Here is an 18,697-nt window from a genome sequence, read left to right on the forward strand (position 1 = left end):
ATTGATAGATAAGAACTAAGACCTGTCCTTTGTTGATTGGATAATGATTCTACCTGCTCTGTTAGTGAATTTGGTGGAGACATGTGTTTCACGATGTTTACTTTTAATGCAGAATGTCCTTCAGAATTTCTTGTAAGGATGGCCTGGTGGTGGTGAATTCTTCCAGTTTTTGCTTGGTCATCTAATGGTATCCCATATTTAGCATCAACTTTCTTCATTCTTTTTAATTCTTTTCTCTTTATTTTTGTCTGATTGGGTCATTTCAAAATTCTTGTCCTCCAGATAGAAAATTCTTCTTCCATTTGATGTATTCTGCTTTTAAATGCTCTCATCATATTTTTTACTTCACTGATTGAAGATTTCATCTCCAAGCCACCCTCTCTAAACATTTTTTATGGTTGACTTTACTAGCTTAATGGCAGTACCCTGCACTGATCTGAATTTTAGACAGTAAAGATAGCCTTTTTGATTTTCTTTGGATGAGTTAGATCAATATGTGATCTTTCAGGCAAAAAGAAAAGAGAAAAGGCTCCATGGGAAATGTTTCAATAAATAAAATAATTGATTTGTTAAAGAGAATTTGCGTATCTGCTTTGTATCGTGTCCTATTTCTATTAGGTATTGGCTATGTAGAGATGAACAGAACAGACTTGATCCTTGCTTTATGTGACTTAATGTTGAGTGGAGTTAACTTACTGCTATGATTTCCCACATTCTTTTAATAAGTTGATGTGATTTGGCACTGTGATTTGGCAAATGAGGGATTCAGAATGAGAGGATTTTTTGTTTGTTTGTTTTAAAGATTTTATTTATTTATTTAACAGATAGAGTTACAGACAGTGAGAGGGAGAGACAGAAAGGTCTTCCTTCAATTGGTTCACTCCCCCAGAGCGCCACAATAGCCGGAGCTGCACTGATCCAAAGCCAGGAGCCAGGAGCTTCTTGCTGGTCTCCCATGTGGATGCAGGGCCCCAAGCACTTGGGCAATCTTCTACTGCTTTCCCAGGCCACAGCAGAGAGCTGGATTAGGAAGAGGAGTAGCTGGGACTAGAACTGCCGCCCTTATGGGATGCCAGTGCTGCAGGCGGAGGATTAACCTACAGCGCCACAGCGCCGGCCCCTTAAATGAGAGGTTTTTTTTCAAACTTCATTGACCACAGCATGCACTTGGGAGTAAAGCTCTATCTTATTTTAATAGTGTTGCTCAGAACATACTTTGAGAAATATTAAGTGACCCTAAATGGTAGACCTAATGATTTGGAAATGAGACTTCTTCTGCATTTAACTTGATCATGGTTAGTCTCCATATTGAAAGGTGGATGGTTTTAGTCAACAAGTCCATTGTACGTGTGTAATGGTGAATTTAGTGTATATGCTATTGGAAAATGTTATGTTAGAAAACTGTTGGCTCTTAAATAGTTTTTTGAAAAGAAACTGAACATATGTAGGTAAATAAGACTAGTAACTACTTGGGTGGGACAAAATAAATAAAAAGTTTCATGACTCTTCAGAGTTGACATGGACTGTGTGAGTATGAGAAGTAAATCCATCCAGACTGTTTAGCTAGTTAGACACTTGGAGCTAGATGCTTGCATCCTGTGATCTGACTCACTCCCAGCTCTGCCAAATTTTGTCAGCCTTTCATGGGAATGTTACTTAGTGTAAATAGGGTTTCTAACCTCTTTTTCACCCATTTATTAGAAATTTCCAGTGAAATTTTAAAAAAAGTTTTGTTTATTTAAAAGGCAGAGTTACAGAGAGAGAGGGAGAGACAGATATTCCAATAAATGGTTCACTCCCCAAATGGCCACAATGGCTTGGGCTGGCCAAGACTGAATCCAGGAGCCTGGAACTCCATCCCTGTCTCCCACATGTGCAAAGGCCCAAGTACTTGGGCCATCTTCTGTTGCTTTCCCAGGCACATTAGCCAGGAGCTGGATCAGAAGTGAAGCAACTGGGTCTCGAACTGGTGCCCACATGGGATACCAGTGTCACAGTTGATGGCTTAACCTGCTGTGCTACAACACTGGCCGCCACTAAGAGGGATACAGTGTTTTGCCAGAAACCCAGGCCACCTGAGGAGAAGCAAATGTAGTTGCTTGCTAAGAGTCTATTGGAGTATCTAGGGGGATGAACCACATACTCTTTCATGTTTTGGGCTGGGGTAGACTTAAATGTTGAACATGAGTTCTTTATATTGGTAGGAAGATGACTGTTTTGGTTGGTGCATCTTTTGGGGTTAAAGTGTTTCCAGTCAATCTGTGAGCCAGTAATTTTGCTTAACCTAATAGAACAAGGGTGTTTTGTAAAAGGCCATTTCTGGTGACATGTTGTAACCCTTGCACCTTTTCTAAAGCTGGATTGTTAACCGGAACAAAATAAAAACATTTAGTTTAAAATGAAATATGAACACAATAGGCCAATGCTGTTGTTTTATATATCTAACACAGTTTCTAAAAAACAGCCTTCTAGAGATTATTTGTGATTCAGCCTCTGTGCATCATTTTTAGAACTTACAGCTCACTGTCACACTGCTTTCCATATGTTTTTTTTTTAATTGATTTTTTTATTTGAAAATCAGAGTTACACAGAGGGAAAAGGAGAGGCAGAGAGAGAGAGAGAGAGAGAGAGAGAGGTCTTCCATCCGCTGGTTCACTGCCCAATTGGCGTCAATGGCCTGAGCTGCACTGATCCAGAGCCAGGAACCAGGAGCCAGGAACTTCTTCCAGGACTCCTACATGGTTGCTGGGGCCCAAGCACTTGGGCCATCTTCTACCGCTTACCCAGGCCATAGCAGAGAGCTGGATCATAAGTGGACCAGCTGGGACTCAAACTGGTGCCCATATGGGATGCCAGCACTACAGGCGCTGGGTTTACCTACTACGCCACAGCACTAACCCCCTGCATATTGTTTTAAAGTATCATATATACAATACAATTACATACTGTTAATGCCAGCAGTGCTACAGAGTTTGTCCTAACAGTTGCTCAGAAATCACTCTCTCCAAATCTTTTTTTTTTTTTTTTAAGCTTATTGAGGTTTAGTTTTCACAAAATATCTTAGTCTGTTTTTTGTTGCTGTAACGAAATACCTGACTGGGTATTCTATAAAGAATAGAAGTTATTTGGCTCATAGTTCTGGAAAGTCCTGGAGGTACCAGCTCTGCTCAGCATCTGGTGGGAGCTTTAGGGCTGCATCATCACATGGCAAAGGGTGATACAGACCAAGCTGCTGGCTCAGTCTCCCTTCCCTTTCTTAGAAAGTACCAAATGCCATCGTGAAGGCCTGCCCTCACTGCTTCATCTATTTCTAATGACCCTCCAAATACCGTACCAGCAACATCTAAGGCACTTCAGAAAGTTTGTGGAAAATGCATATTATGAACAAATATGCATTGATTTTAAAACGTTTTGCATAAAAATTAACATCTTTTCCATGAACTTTTTGTAGCACCCTCATATGAATTTGGGGATTAAATTTCCAACACATGAACTCTATGAATTTCAATGTAGTCTTTTAACCACCACCAGAATCAAGATACAGAATAGTTTGATGTATCTCAAAATTCCCTCATTTCATTAATCCATCTTCAACCCCTGGCAGCCACTATGTTCCTATAGTTTTGCCTTTTCTATGATATAATTTAACTTATATTTATAGATATATCTGAATACATATTTGTATTATATATTTATATTGTAGACTATATATTCCTTATTGATTCTTACTCTGAAAAAAACTTGGTAAAATTATAAAATTCAGATGTTTAAGGAGAAAAAAATGGTCATTTGCTTGGTCAATTCAGTGCTACCTGATACTTCCTGGCTGCCTTAGAGTTGGAATTGTGTGTCTGTGTATGGCCCATTCCCATTCTCCCACGTACCTAGCATTAGTGCTGTAGAGTATGTCTAAGGTGATCCTTCTCGGAGAGTATTTTAGGTTCGTAGTTCATTTTGAATTGGATCTGACCAACAGTTCTAGCTCAGAATTAAATATTTTCGGAAACTTCCCTTTAGTACGGAAGATACCCCCATCTTAAAAAGTAAAGTAAATGCAAATTGCTTCCAGTAAAATATTAGCTCGAACAGGTATATAAACTTTTACTTGATAATGTTTGTGAGAACTGTTATTTTTTGTACTTTTCTAAAAGTAGTTGGGTGGGAAATAGGAAGAAAATAGTTCCGTCTCACAAAACTAGGACACCTGGAAATGCACACAGTTTTCTACCTAGAATGTTTCAGATGCACAAATATTCAAAGGAATGTATTTAAAAATCACAGTATAGTGTCTAGTATCATTATATAAGAGTATTTTAACACTCTTGTGCCTATATTTGTTTTCTCAGTACTATTTGAAGATACACAAAAAGAGACAGTGTCGTTATCTATGTTTATTAATCACTATTTTTTGAGTTATAGATATACATAGTTATTTTATAGGCCCTTTTATTATCCTTGACATGCCAATGGTGTCTTCAGATAAAATGTGTCAAGTTACACACAAAAGGATCATTTTGTTTGTCCTGATTGGCTTATTGAAATTTATGGAGCTTAAAAAATTAGGGAATCTTTTTTTTTTTAAGGCTTTGAAAATGATTCTGTAGAAGACTTGAAAGAGATGACTTCAATATCCTCTCGGAAGAGAGGTAAAAGAAGGTACTTCTGGGAGTATAGTGAACAACTTACACCATCACAGCAAGAGAGGATTCTGAGGCCATCTGAATGGAACCGAGATACCTTGCCAAGTAACATGTATCAGAAGAATGGCTTACACCATGGTAAGAGAGGATTGCAGTAAAAAATTCAGTTTTGCTTTAAATAGAGATACTGCACCATAGTGCTTAATGTGCCCAGTTATTCAACTGTTCTTAGCAAATGACTGCCCTTTACTTACAAATAGCTTTAACCAGTGTTGAGAGCCATCAGTTAAGAAGAGAGGAGGCACCATGAGAGGAGGCACCATGTAAACACTTTTTCCCTTTTAGTCCCTTCTTACTCTACTTACTCATCCAGGAAATGGCAAGGAGGTTGCTATTCCTGACCTGTCAGTTACTGTAACAGAAGAGCTGGGGAGAAGGCAAATGGGCTCTAGCAGCTCTCTTTTCCATTCTTGTCCAATCCTCAGATCTAAATGTAAATGTGGGGAGATTGGATTTAAAATGGTGGTGGGAAGAAAAGGGGAGGAAGTGAAAAAAAGAATAGTTATGGAGCAAAGGGTAGAAAGAAAAGACATGAGGAGACAGAATTGGAAGAAAGAGGTTTATAATCCTAGGCAGGTCACTTTTTTGAGAGAGAGAGAGAGGTGGGTCAAAACCAAGAGTCACAGTCCAGGTCTCCACATGGGTGGCAGGAACTCAGCTACTTGAACCATCACTGCTGCCTCCCAAGATCTGCAGTAGCAAGAAGCTAGAGTCAGGAGTTGGAGATGGGTATTGAACCCAGGCACTTCAGTGTAGGATAGAGGCTTCTCAACTGCTTGATTAAACACCTGCCCCAGATGCATCAGATTTTGAATTTTGAACCTGGATGCTGTGATTAAGTAGATTTTCTTGTACATAAATGTTGTCTTTACCTAAAAAGATGAGAAAGGAGAAAGTACTAATAAGCTTGATTCTCCATAAACAGTTTTTAATATTCACTCATGCTACAGATTTGAATTGCTAAGCATTTTTAAGGACAGGACTTGTATCTGAAGTATACTTAGGCCTCATTTTTTCCTTTCTGTTGGCATCTGGGCCTGCACTGTACTCTCAGTGAATAATAATCAAGGTTTTGCTTTATATCAGTTTTCTACCAGAAATGAAAAGATAAGTCCAATAGATAATTCTAGGTTGCATGTGATATATAATATGGAAATTGTTTGGTATACTGAAGAAGTTTGGAGGGCAGAGCCATCCGTTTTGTTGTGGAGTCTTAGGTTGAGACCACTTGAGTTTTCTGTAATGTTATTTTTCAGCACTTCTTAGAAGCTTTCAAACAAGGTGATCCTTATTTGTTGGATTTCTTTTAAAGATTTATTTATTTATTTGAAAATCAGAGTTACAGAGAGAGATCCTCCATCTGCTGGTTCACTCCCCATCTGGCCGTAACATCCAGAACTGGGCCAGGCAGAAGCCAGGAGCTGGAAGCTTCTTCCAGGTCTCCCATGTGGGTAGCAGAGGCCCAGAGACTAGGGCCATGTGCTGCTGCTTTTCCCAGGTCATTATCAGGGAACTGGATGGATCAGAAGTGAGGCAGCTGGAACTCAAACTGGTGCCCATTTGGGATGCTGGCATTGCAGGCAGTGGCTTTACCCAATATGTCGGAACACTGGCCCCACTTGTTGGATTTTTGAGTCCAACACAAAAACTTAACGTATGTTTTACAAATTTTCGGTGCCAGGATCTAATACACATTGGTTTGGGTAAAATCTCCAAACTTTCTTACCACACGTTGTGCACTATCCCTGATTTTTGTGTGCAGTTAAACTTGCCCTCTGATCCTGAGATTCGAGATATTTAGTACTACCATGGAAATAGTTGGGAATTTGTCCGCTAAAGCTAGAAACCCAGGGGTAGGTAGCTAAGCAGTTGGAAAAGGTTGGAACCATTTCTTACAGCTGCAGGGTGAGGAGGAGTGTTACTTAAAATGTGGCTGTGGAAAATGCATTTCATTAAAATGACCTAACTTAAACTTCTTTTGAACTGTTGGTAGGAAAATATGCAGTAAAGAAGTCACGGAGAACTGATGTAGAAGACCTGACTCCAAACCCTAAAAAACTACTCCAGATAGGCAATGAACTGCGCAAGCTGAATAAGGTGATTAGTGACCTGACTCCAGTCAGTGAGCTTCCCTTAACAGCCCGCCCAAGGTCAAGGAAGGAAAAAAATAAGCTGGCTTCCAGGTAAATGCTAATAATGTTCACTCATGTGAATAAAGCCCAAGAGGTGAGGTTAGACACTACATAACTTTATAGAAAAGATGACCTTCAAAGGTCATATCTTTCTTTTATAATACTATAAAAATGAATTATATACATGTTTTATAGAAGAAATTTTTAGGAGTGGAGAAGTGAATGTATTCAAGTGTGTATTCTAGTATATGAAAAGGATTACTTTTGTTAGCAAACTTTTGTTTGTTTACAATGAAAAAGATTACTTTTGTTAGCAAGTGAGATTTATTGAAGTATAACTTACTAGTGGTAAAATTCATCCCTTCTGATGTGCATTTTTATGACTCTTATGTTTTATGACAAACATCTAATCATATGGCTGCCACTACAGTAAAAATTTGGAAGATTTCTCATCACCTTAACAAATGATAAAGCAAGCCCATTTTCCTACCCTAGCCTCTCACAATCATGATTGTTTCTGTCGTTATCATTTTGCCTTTTCCAGAATGTCATGTAAATGAAATAGACTGTTTATAGCCTTTTGAGTCTAGCTTTCACTTAATGGATTTCATCTGTTGTTTCAAAGAATTATTTATTTTTATTACTGAGTAGTATTCCTTTGCAAGGATATCCTACAGGTTGCCCATTCACCAGTTGAAGGGCATTTGGCTTGCTTCTAGTTTTAGGCAATTTATGAATAAAACCATCATGAACATTCACTTACAGATGTGTGTGTGAACATAAGTTTTCATTTCTCTTGGATAAAAACCCAGTTGTGTATTTTTAGCTTTATGAGAAACCTTCAAACTGTTTTCTAGAGTAGCTATATGTACTTTTTTACATTCTCACCAACAACCTGTGAGGATTCTGCTTACTTCATATCCTCTACAATACTTGATATTATTAGTTTTTGTTTGTTACCTTTTTTTCACTACTCTAACCCATGTATACTAGTCATAGCTTGACTTTTGAATGTGTACTGAAATTAAAAATATAAATTTGGATAAATTATTGAATTGTATTTTTTTGGCAACTCAGTTTCTTGCTAAATATCGGTAGGCAGAGATTATTTTGTTTGCTAGTAGAAAATGTCTGACAGCAACAAAAAGAAGTATATTTTGAATGTCACTTGAAAAGTGAACTAATCATTCCTTCCTTTCACAGAGCTTGTCGGTTAAAGAAAAAAGCCCAATATGAAGCTAATAAAGTGAAATTATGGGGCCTCAACACAGAATATGGTAAACATAAACTTTACAGAATTTCGGCTTTTTTGGCTTTCTAAAACTTTCTTAAAATTTTAATTAGTTTTTTAATAGATTCAGTGTGATTTGTAGATTCAATTCTAAGAACATAATGGTATTCTATTCTCTTCTTCCCTCCCTCCCTTTCCCTCTCTCCTTACCACTCTCCCTCTGAATCTCTTTATTAATTTTTTTGTTTTTGAGATAATATATTTTATATTTATATTACAAAGTAATATAAGTATTGTAAGTAATATAAGTAAAAAGTCTTAATATTTTGCCAAATAAGTTTAACAAGTAAAAAACAAAGATAGTAGTTTAATGGGAATATAAAAAATGGCTCTAAGCAATATTGAATGGAAAAATGACCATTTGAAACCAAATAGAGTAAATTGTAAAGTAATCAAAGATCATTTAAACTATAGTAGTATAACCTTCTTAATCATTGGTTTGACAAAATTACAAGAAAAAATTTTGCAAAACTATATTTGCAGCAACACTGATATTTACAGAATTCCTCTTTTCTTTCTTCCCTTTTTTTAATGTTAGCTCCTACATGTAAGGGTGAACATGTGGTATTTGTCTTTGGGTCAGGCTTATTTCACTCTACATGATGTCCCCTTGTTGCATCCATTTTGCTGCAAATGGTAGAATTTCATTCTTTTTTACAGCTGAAAAAATATTCTGTTGTACACATACACACACCACATTTTCTGTATCCATTCATGTGATAATGGACATCTTGATTGATTCCAAATTTTGGCTATCATGAACAGTGCTGCTATGGACATGGTGTACAGGTATCTCTTTGATACATGTGTTCAACTTTTTTGAGTGTGCATCCCCAGTAGTGGGATTGATGGATCAAATGGCAAGTGTATTTTTAGTTTTTAAAAGAAATCACACTGTTTTCCACTGTGGCTGCACTAATTTACATTCCCACCAAGAGTGTATAAGTGTTCCCCTTTGTCCACATCCTTGCCAACATTTGAAACTCTCTTGTGTTTTAGATTTTAGCCACTCTGAGAGGGGTGAGGTGATATCTCATTGTGGTTTTGATTTGCATTTCCCTGATGGCTGGTGGTGTTGAACATTTTTTCATATATATGTTGGCCATTTGTATTTGTTCTTTTGTGAACTATCTGTTGAAGTGCTTTGCCCATTTCTTAGCTGGATTGGTTGTTTTTTTGTTGTTGTTGTTGAGCTTTTTAAGTTGCTGATATATTTGTGATATTAATCCTTTATCAGATAGATGATTTACAGATTTTTTCCCCCATTCTGTTGGATGTATCTTCACTCTGTTGATTGTTTTCTTGGCTGTGCAAAACTTCTGAGTTTGATATAGTCCCATTTGTTTAGTTTTGCTTCTGTTGCCTGTGCTTTGGGGGTCTTGTCCAAGAAGTCATCCCCTATGACAATGTCTTGGGGTGTTTCCCGTATGTTTTCTTCCAGTAAGTCTCAGGTATTAAATTTAGTTCTTTGATCCATCTTGAGTTCATTTTTGTATAAAGTGAGAAGTAGGGATCTTTTTTTTTTTTAAATTTTTTGACAGGCAGAGTGGACAGTGAGAGAGAGAGAGACAGAGAGAAAGGGCTTCCTTTTGCCGTTGGTTCACCCTCCAATGGCTGCCGCGGCCGGCACTCTGCGGCCGGCGCACCGCACTGATCCGATGGCAGGAGCCAGGAGCCAGGTGCTTTTCCTGGTCTCCCATGGGGTGCAGGGCCCAAGCACCTGGGCCATCCTCCACTGCACTCCCTGGCCACAGCGGAGAGCTGGCCTGGAAGAGGGGCAACCGGGACAGAATCCGGCGCCCCAACCGGGACTAGAACCCGGCGTCGCTAGGCGGAGGATTAGCCTAGTGAGCCGCGGCGCTGGCCGAGAAGTAGGGATCTAATTTAATTCTTCTACATATATAAATCCAATTTTGCCAGCACCATTTGTTGAAGAGATTATCCTCATTCCACTGTAAAATCTGAATACTTTCATCAAAAATCAATTGGCTATTTGTGGATTAATTACTGGACTTTGTAGTCTATTCCATTGATTTGTGTATTGGTTTTTATGCCAGTACCATGCTGTTTCAATTATATAGTTGGTTTTTTTTTTTTTTTTTTTTTGGACAGGCAGAGTGGACAGTTAGAGAGAGACAGAGAGAAAGGTCTTCCTTTGCCATTGGTTCACCCTCCAATGGCCGCAGTGGCTGGCGCGCTGCAGCCGGCGCACCGCGCTGATCCGAAGGCGGGAGCCAGGTGCTTCTCCTGGTCTCCCATGGGGTGCAGGGCCCAAGCACTTGGGCCATCCTCCACTGCCTTCCCAGGCCACAGCAGAGAGCTGGCCTGGAAGAGGGGCATCCAGGAAAGAATCCGGCGCCCCGACTGGGACTAGAACTCAGTGTGCCGGCGCCACAAGGCAGAGGATTAGCCTATTGAGCTGCGGTGCCGGCAATTATATAGGTTTTTAGTGTGCTTTGAAGTCAGGTATTGTGATGCCTCCAGCTTGATTTTTTTTGTTCAGGATTGCTTAGGCTATTTGGGGTCTTTTGTGATAGCATATGAATTTTAGGATTGTTTTTTCTAGTTCTGTAAAGAATGTCATTGGTATTTTGATAGGAATTGCATTGAATCTATAGATTCTTTTGGGTAGTATAAACATTTTAATGCTATTGAATCTTTTAATCAGTGAGCAGGGAATATCTTTTTTGTTTGTTTCCTTGATGATTTTTCATCAGTGTTGGATAATTTCATTGTAGAGATCTTTCACTTCTTTGGTTAAATTTACTCCTAAATATATGACTTTTTAAAAATATTTGATTTTTTTGTGTATCTGTTGGGAATAGGAGTTCTTTCTTGATTTCTCTTTCTCTGAGTTCATGATTAGCATACAAAAAACCTGTTTTTTGTACGTATGTTTATTTTATAATCTGCAACTTTCCTGAATTGGTTCATCAATTCTAACAGCTTTTTAGTGGAATATGTAGGTTTTTCTACATTCAATATCGTGTCATCAGCAAACATGGATACTTTGACTTCCTGTTTTCCAATTTTGACCTTCTTTAGTTCTTTCTCCTCTCTAATTGCTCTCACTAAATCTTCCAGTACTATATTGAATAGGAGTGGCAAAAGTGAACCTCCTTGTCTTGTTCCAGATCTGAGGGGAAGTGCTTTCAGATTTTCCCATTCAATGTGATATTGACTGTTGTTTTGTCATATATAGCTTTTATAAGTTTGAGGAATGATTCTTGTATATCTGTTTTGTGGAGAGTTTTCTTTTATATCATGAGGGGATATCAGATATTTTCAGATGTTATCTCTGCATCTTTAGATGACCATATCGTTTTTGCTCTTCATTCTATTGATGTGATTTATGACATGGATTTGTGAATGTTGAACCACTCTTGCATTTCTGGGATAAATCCCACTTGATGGTGATGTATCATCTTTTTGATGTAGTTTTGGATTCAATTTTCTAGTATTTTGTTGAGGCTCTTTGTATCTGTATTCATTAAGGATATAGGTTTGTATTTTTCTTTTTGTATCGTGTGTTTGGATTGTTGCTTTGGCTTTGGTTCTAGGTTAACCCAGGATTGTAGGCTCTTGCATGATTTCTTTTTAAAGATTTATTTATTTATTTGAAAGTCAGATTTACACAGAGAGAGACAGAGAGGCAGAGTGAGAGAGACAGAGGTCTTCCATCCTCTGGCTCATTCCCCAATTGGACACAATGGCTGGAACTGTGCCGATCCAAAGCCAGGAGCCAGGAGCTTCTTGTAGGTCTTCCATGGGGGTGCAGGGGCCCAAGAACTTGGGCCATCTTCCGCTGCTTTCACGGGTCATAGCAGAGAGCTGGGTTGGAAGTGGAGCAGCCAAGACTTGAACCAGCACTCATATGGGATGCTGACACCGCAGATGGTGGCTTTACCCACAACGTTACAGTGCCGGCCCCTCTTTTGTCTTAATGTTAGCCATGTCTATAAATGATACCATGGACTAGTCTGCTGCAGTTTGTAGGTATAGAAGTGTGGCTTTAAGATGAATAATTCTGATGAGTTCAGTGTCAGTCTTCTGGCAAATGTGATAGCCAGGGCCTTATTCTTGGTGTTGAGGGGGACAATGGTAGCTGCCCCCTTGTCCTACTGCAAGCCTGAGTGATGCCGGGGCTTGTGACACCAATTACTATGGCTCTAGGACTATGTGATACACATGGACCCATCCTCTGGTGGTTCTGCTAGGTGAGTCCAGGTGGTACAATGGCTTATAATGCCAATAGCCCTAGTTCTAGGACTAGGGGATAAGAACTCAACCCTGTTTCAGTCCTACAAGACAACTACTAGGTATACAGGAGATTTTTATTCTGGAGGGCATGAGTCCAGGGAGGTGGAATGCAGGTAGATTCCTCCCTGTTTCCACCGGGTAGATTCCAGTGGCACCAAGAAACTTAGAACGAATTGTTTGGGGCCAGGGCTGTGACACAGTAAGCTGTGGCCTACAGTGCCGGCATCCCATATGGGTACCAGTTCGAGTCCCTGCTGCTCCACTTCTGATCCAGCTCTCTGCTAATGTGCTTGAGAAGGGCACAGAAGATGGCCCAAGTCCCTGGGCTCCTGCATCCACATGTGAGATCCAGAAGAAGCTCCTGGCTCCTGACTTTGGCCTGGCCCAGCCCTGGTCATTAAGGCCATTTCGGGAATGAGCCAGCAGGTAGAAGATCTCCCTCTGTCTCTCTTTCTCTCTCTGATTCTGTATGTAACTCTCTTTCAAATAAATCAATCTTTACCAAAAAAAAAAAAAAAAAAAAAACCAGCTTGTTACAGTACTGGTGTTGTAGGGTACAGCAGGGTCATTATCCAGATCTCCCAGAGTGGGAACAGATTTTTTAGGGGCTGTTTCTGGTGTTAACCCCCAGATACTAAGGTGAATCCTCCTTGCTTACATAGAGTGGGTAAGCATAGCTTTGGGGCTAATGCCCAAAAAATCCCACAGTTGCAGGATGCCAAGGATTTGTCCTTTGCCCCACATGTTGTCCTAACTCTGACTATGATACTGATAGGAGAACAGAGGTGTGCTGTGTTAACTTTTCGCTGCCAAGTATAATACTCTGCAGGAGTGGGGGAGGGGAAGGAAACAAGGCGGCATCCCTGCTGCAAGCCCAGCTGTTGCTCAGATCCCAGTCATCTCGCCAGACTAAAGTATAAGTCAGTAGGTGAGTGTGGAATTCCCTCTCAGCTAAAACTATGAGTGGCGGGGCACACAGCGATTTCTTCCTACCTTGGCATGGTAAGATGGCAGCCACTGCTGGCAGCTGGCTGTGTTGTACAACTGGATGCAGCCATGTCTCTGTCTCCTCTGGTCCCATGCAGTCTTTGTGCTTTTTTTTCCCCCCACTTCTTTGCTGAAAATTTACGTCAGTCAGATCCCCGGAAAGATAGTCCCTGCTCTGTTCTTTTAATATCCCAGAGCAGCTTAATTTAGTGTGGCTATACCCTATTCTGCCATCTTGGGTCTCCCTTTTCAGAATTTTATTCACCGCCTGTTAACTTCGCTGACTACTCTTTTTTCTTTGGTTTTGTTATTTATTTTTCTTGTGTTCTTCCCAGCTTTTGGCTACTCTCCTTTTTATTCATCAGTTCAGTTAGCCACATGTTCACTTTCATTCATTCTTTTTTTTAAGACTTATTTTACATATTTGAAAGGTAGAGTGACAGGGAGAGAAGGAGAGACAGAGAAAGGTCTTCCATCTGTTGGGTTGCTCCCCAAATGGTTGCATCAGCCAGGGTTGTGCCAAACCAAAGCCAAGAGCCAGGAACTCCATCCCAGTCTCCCACGTGGGTGGCAGGGGCTCAAGTACTTGGGTCATCATCGGTTGTTTTCCCAGGCACACTGGCAGGGAGTTGGATTGGAAGTGGCACTCTGATAATGGGATGCTGGTGTCCCAGTATTGATCTGCTGTACCACAGCCTGGCCCCATTTTTATTCATTCTTTTCTTCCTTTTAGTATGTATGTCTGTATCTGTGGCTCCTCAAAGCCATATTTCATCTGTACATGAATGAACTGATCCACTTGTTACCACCATAATTTGTTACTTCAATTTTACAGTTGTAGTCCATTTTGTTGACTATAATTTCCCTTGTATTAAGTAATGAAATTTTTAACCTTTGTGCGGATAGCTTAGATCTCTGTTTCCCAAAATTTGACTGCTGTTGGAATGTCTGAGCACTTTTTTTTTTAAAGATTTATTTGAAAGGCACAGTTTACAGAGAAAGGACACACACACACACACACACACACACACACAGAGAGGGAAAGTGAGAGAGGGGGAGAGAGAGAGAGAAATCTTCCATCCTCTGGTTTACCCCCCAAATGGCCACAACAGCTGGAGCTGGGCCAGTTTTTAGTCTGAAGCCAGGAGGCAGGGGCTTCTCCCACATGAGTGCAGGGACCCAAGGACTTGGGCCATCTCCCAGTGCTTTCCCAGGCATATTAGCAGGGAGCTGAATTAGAAGTGGAGCAGCGAGGACTTGAACTGTCACCCATATGGGATGCCACGATTGCAGGCAACAGCTTTACTACGCCACAGTGCCAGCTCCTTGAGTACTTTTTTTTTTTTTTTTAAGATTTATTTCTTTGAAAGTCAGTTACACAGAGAGAGAAGGAGACGCAGAAAGAAAGGTCTTCCATCTGCTGGTTCACTCCCTAACTGGCTGCAACAGCCGGAGCTGAGCTGATTAAAGCCAGGAGCCAGGAGCTTCTTCTGTGTCTCCCACGTGGGTGCAGGGGCCCAAGAACTTGGGCCATCTTCTACTGCTTTCCTGGGCCATAGCAGAGAGCTGGATCAGAAGTGGAGCAGCCAGATAAAACCGGCTGGGTTTCATCCATATGGGATGCCAGTACTGCAGGCAGCAGCTTTACCTGCTGTGCCACAGTGCCAGCTCCCTGAGTACTTTTAAAATACAGATTTTTTAGGCTTCTCCTCAGATCTTCTGAATTGGTATCTGCAAGTGGAGCACAGGAATCCGTATTTTTAGCTTTCCTAGGTTGTTGTTATGTAATCATCTGGCATATTTGGAAAGCATTGGTTTTGATATAAACCAGAGTGCTTCCCAGTCTTTCACATCATTGTACCTCTAGAAAATCATCTCTCAGGCATCCATGTGTAAGAAGGAGTAGGCTGCTTAGAGGAGGAGATCCTTCCAGGCCGAGGAGATCTTTCTCTCTTGTATCTGGAACTCTTTCATAGCAAGCACATTAGGGGATTAGGAAATTTTTTTGATAAAAACCACCACCTCCCTTGCTCAGTTTAAGCCTGGTATCATGACAGTTGGTATGTTCCTTTGCCTCTAAAACTGTCTTCTTCAGTGTGTGACTCTTGGGTAAATTGTGTCTGAAAGTGGAACAGTATGCAAAATGATCAATTTTTTAAAAAAGATTTATGTATCTAGTTTAAAGGCAGAGTTACAGAGAGTACTCTTCCATCCACTGACTCATTCCTCCTGTAGCCTCAATGACCAGGCTGGGCCAGGCCAAAGTGGGGAGCCAAGGAGCATCTTCTGGGTCTCCCACATGGGTGCAGGGGCCCAAGCACTTGGGCCATCCTCTGATGCTTTCCCAGGCACATTAGCAGAGAGCTGGATAGGAAGTGGAGCAGCCAAGACTCCAACCAGTGTCCGTTTAGGATGCTGGTGATGCAGGTGGCAACTTTACCTGGTATGCTACAGTGCCAGTCCCAATTATGATTTGTTTCTAGGGATTTTCTTAAGTTTAGCACGAGGTCTGGGATGTATGCACTCAATAAACTTTGTGCAGCTTTCTTAATCCTTTACCTTGATTATCTTATTTCCATTTGTGAGGGTAGAAAGAGGATTACCAGCTGTGAAGTTTACAACTTGTGAAATGAACTGATGTTTTTATTCTTAATGGCCACTCAGAAACTCTAATCAAGATAAACAAATTAGGTAAAACAATAGTTGGTTTGTTGGAATGGAAGTAATATCCATTTTCTTATATTCTTTCTTGCTGTTGAAGCAGAGCTCCCATCTGCTGGTTCACTTCTCAAATACTCACAACCACTAGGGCTCAGCTGGGACCAGGAACTCAAAGGTCTCCTCGTGAGTGGCAGGGACTCAACTATTTGAACTGTCACCTGCTGCCTCCCAGGGTCTGCATTGGTAGGAAGCACTTGATGATAGGGGATGTGGGTATTTTAACTGCTAAACCAAATGCCCACTCCCTGTTGAAGCATTTTGACATTGAGCTCTGTGAGTGATGCTTTGTTTTTCCTAGGTATCCAGGAGTTACTCTATTACTGCTTTGTGGAGCAATTACTATCTATTATCTGTCTGTTAACCCATGGGTTTCTAAAATTTGTGATTCAAAATCAAAGACATTTGAAAAATATCTTTAAGGTATTTTATAAGAATAGAGGCTTGTCAAGTTAATATCTTGAAAAGTGAGGCCATTAAAAAGAACATCTATAATTACTATAATTTCATACAAGGAATGACATTTTTGAAAGCTAGATGCTTTTATTTCTAAAGCCACAGTTTCATGGCAGAGTGAGAGCTCTTCCCCTATACCCTTTCTTTGCCTCCTCTGCCCTCTCCTCTCCAACAGTGTGCTTGGATGGCCACTGCCAAGATTTGAGAAGACCTATTCTGCTCTGTTTGTTTTTTAACTTTTATTTAATAAATATAAATTTCCAAAGTACAACTTTTGGGTTATAGCAGCCTTTTCCCCCCATAACCACCCTCCCACCCGCAACCATCCCATCTCCCATTCCCTTTCCCATCCCATTCTTCATCAAGATTCATTTTCAATTATTTTTATATACAGAAGATCAATTTAGTATATACTAAGTAAAGATTTAAACAGCTTGCACCCACACAGAAACACAAAGTATAAAGTACTGTTTGAGTACTAGCTATACTGTTAATTCACACAGTACAACACATTAAGGACAGAGATCCTACATGGGGAGTAAGTGCACAGTGACTCCTGTTGTTGATTTAACAATTGACACTCTTATTTATGACATCAGTAATCACCCGAGACTCTTGTCATGAGCTGCCAAGGCTATAGAAGCCTCTTGAGTTTGCCAACTCCAATCTTATTTAGACAAGGCCATAGTCAAAGTGGAAGTTCTCTCCTCTCTTCAGAGAAAGGTACCTCCTTCTTTGATGGCCCATTCTTTCCACTGGGATCTCACTCACAGAGATCTTTCATTTAGATTTTTTTTTCTTTTGTGCCAGAGTGTCTTGGCTTTCCATGCCTGAAGTACTCTCATGGGCTTTTTAGCCAGATCCGAATGCCTTAAGGGCTGATTCTGAGGCCAGAGTGCTGTCTAGGACATCTGCCATTCTATGAGTCTGCTGTGTATCCTGCTTCCCATGTTGGATTGTTCTCTTCTCCTGTTTTATTTTTCATTTTATAGTGTTTCTTTTTTCTTTTAAAGCTAATTTTTTAACTTGCTAAATATAGGAGAAACTCATTGTTTAAGTCCAGATTCTTGCCAATGTCCTTACTTGTATTTGAACAAATAGTGGTCTGTCTCATTTATCCATGGAGAAAAAGCATAAGGGGATCAATGCTGTGGCGAAACAGGTTAAGACAAAGTCTGTGGTGCCAGCATCCTGTTTTTATTTTTATTTTTATTTTATTTAATGAACATAAATTTCCAAAGTACAGCTTATGGATTACAATAGCTTCCACACCCCCCCCCCCCATCAGCATCCGTTTTGATTCCTGTTCAAATCCCAACTGCTCCACTTTGAATCCAGCTCTCTGCTAATGTGCCTGGGAAGGCAGTGGAGGATGGCCCAACTGATTGGGCAGCTGCACTCAGGTGGGAGACCTGGATGAAGCTCCTGACTCCCAACTTTAGCCTGGCTTAGCCCTGGTCCTTGTCACCATTTGAAAAATGAATCAGCAAATACAAGATTCTCTCTCTCTCTTTCTCCTTCTCTTTTAACTCTGCCTTTCAAATAGATAAATAAACGAAGAAGCATACATTGTTTCATATTGTCCTATGGGTTAGTTGTACTTTCTTTGTTTATTTTAATATTGGCCCTGCATATAGTTTTTTTTTTTTTTAATTTTTTTTTTGACAGGCAGAGTGGGCAGTGAGAGAGAGAGACAGAGAGAAAGATCTTCCTTTGCCGTTGGTTCACCCTCCAATGGCCACCGCGGCCGGCGCGCTGCGGCCGGCGCACCACGCTGATCCGATGGCAGGAGCCAGGAGCCAGGTGCTTTTCCTGGTCTCCCATGGGGTGCAGGGCCCAAGCACCTGGGCCATCCTCCACTGCACTCCCTGGCCACAGCGGAGGGCTGGCCTGGAAGAGGGGCAACCGGGACAGAATCCGGTGCCCCGACCGGGACTAGAACCCGGTGTGCCGGCGCCGCTAGGCGGAGGATTAGCCTAGTGAGCCGCGGTGCCGGCCGGCCCTGCATATAGTTTTAACCTGTTTCCTTCCCCATTATTTCTTATTTTCTCTGTTTAACCTCTGTCTAGATTGCCCTTTTTTCAGTATTTTCAGTATTACTAGTTGAGGAAGAGCAAATCTATAATCGAGAGATTACTGCTTAGGCCGGCGCC

General features: G+C 40.7%; 1 protein-coding gene across 6 annotated transcripts in view; it reads left to right on the forward strand.

Moving 5' to 3' along the window:
• The window catches only part of CREBRF (CREB3 regulatory factor), a 90,218-nt gene that overhangs the window by 47,623 nt on the left and 23,898 nt on the right, over window positions 1–18,697 (forward strand). For all 6 annotated transcript variants that reach the window (XM_070076425.1, XM_008255394.4, XM_051843622.2 and 3 more), the window contains 3 exons: window positions 4,584–4,778; window positions 6,694–6,883; window positions 8,036–8,109. In XM_070076425.1, coding sequence (XP_069932526.1) covers window positions 4,584–4,778; window positions 6,694–6,883; window positions 8,036–8,109 — 459 coding nt within the window. The remainder of the gene's footprint in view (window positions 1–4,583; window positions 4,779–6,693; window positions 6,884–8,035; window positions 8,110–18,697) is intronic.

The sequence above is a fragment of the Oryctolagus cuniculus genome, chromosome 6 (genome assembly GCF_964237555.1).
Source record: "Oryctolagus cuniculus chromosome 6, mOryCun1.1, whole genome shotgun sequence".
Lineage (NCBI taxonomy): Eukaryota > Metazoa > Chordata > Mammalia > Lagomorpha > Leporidae > Oryctolagus > Oryctolagus cuniculus.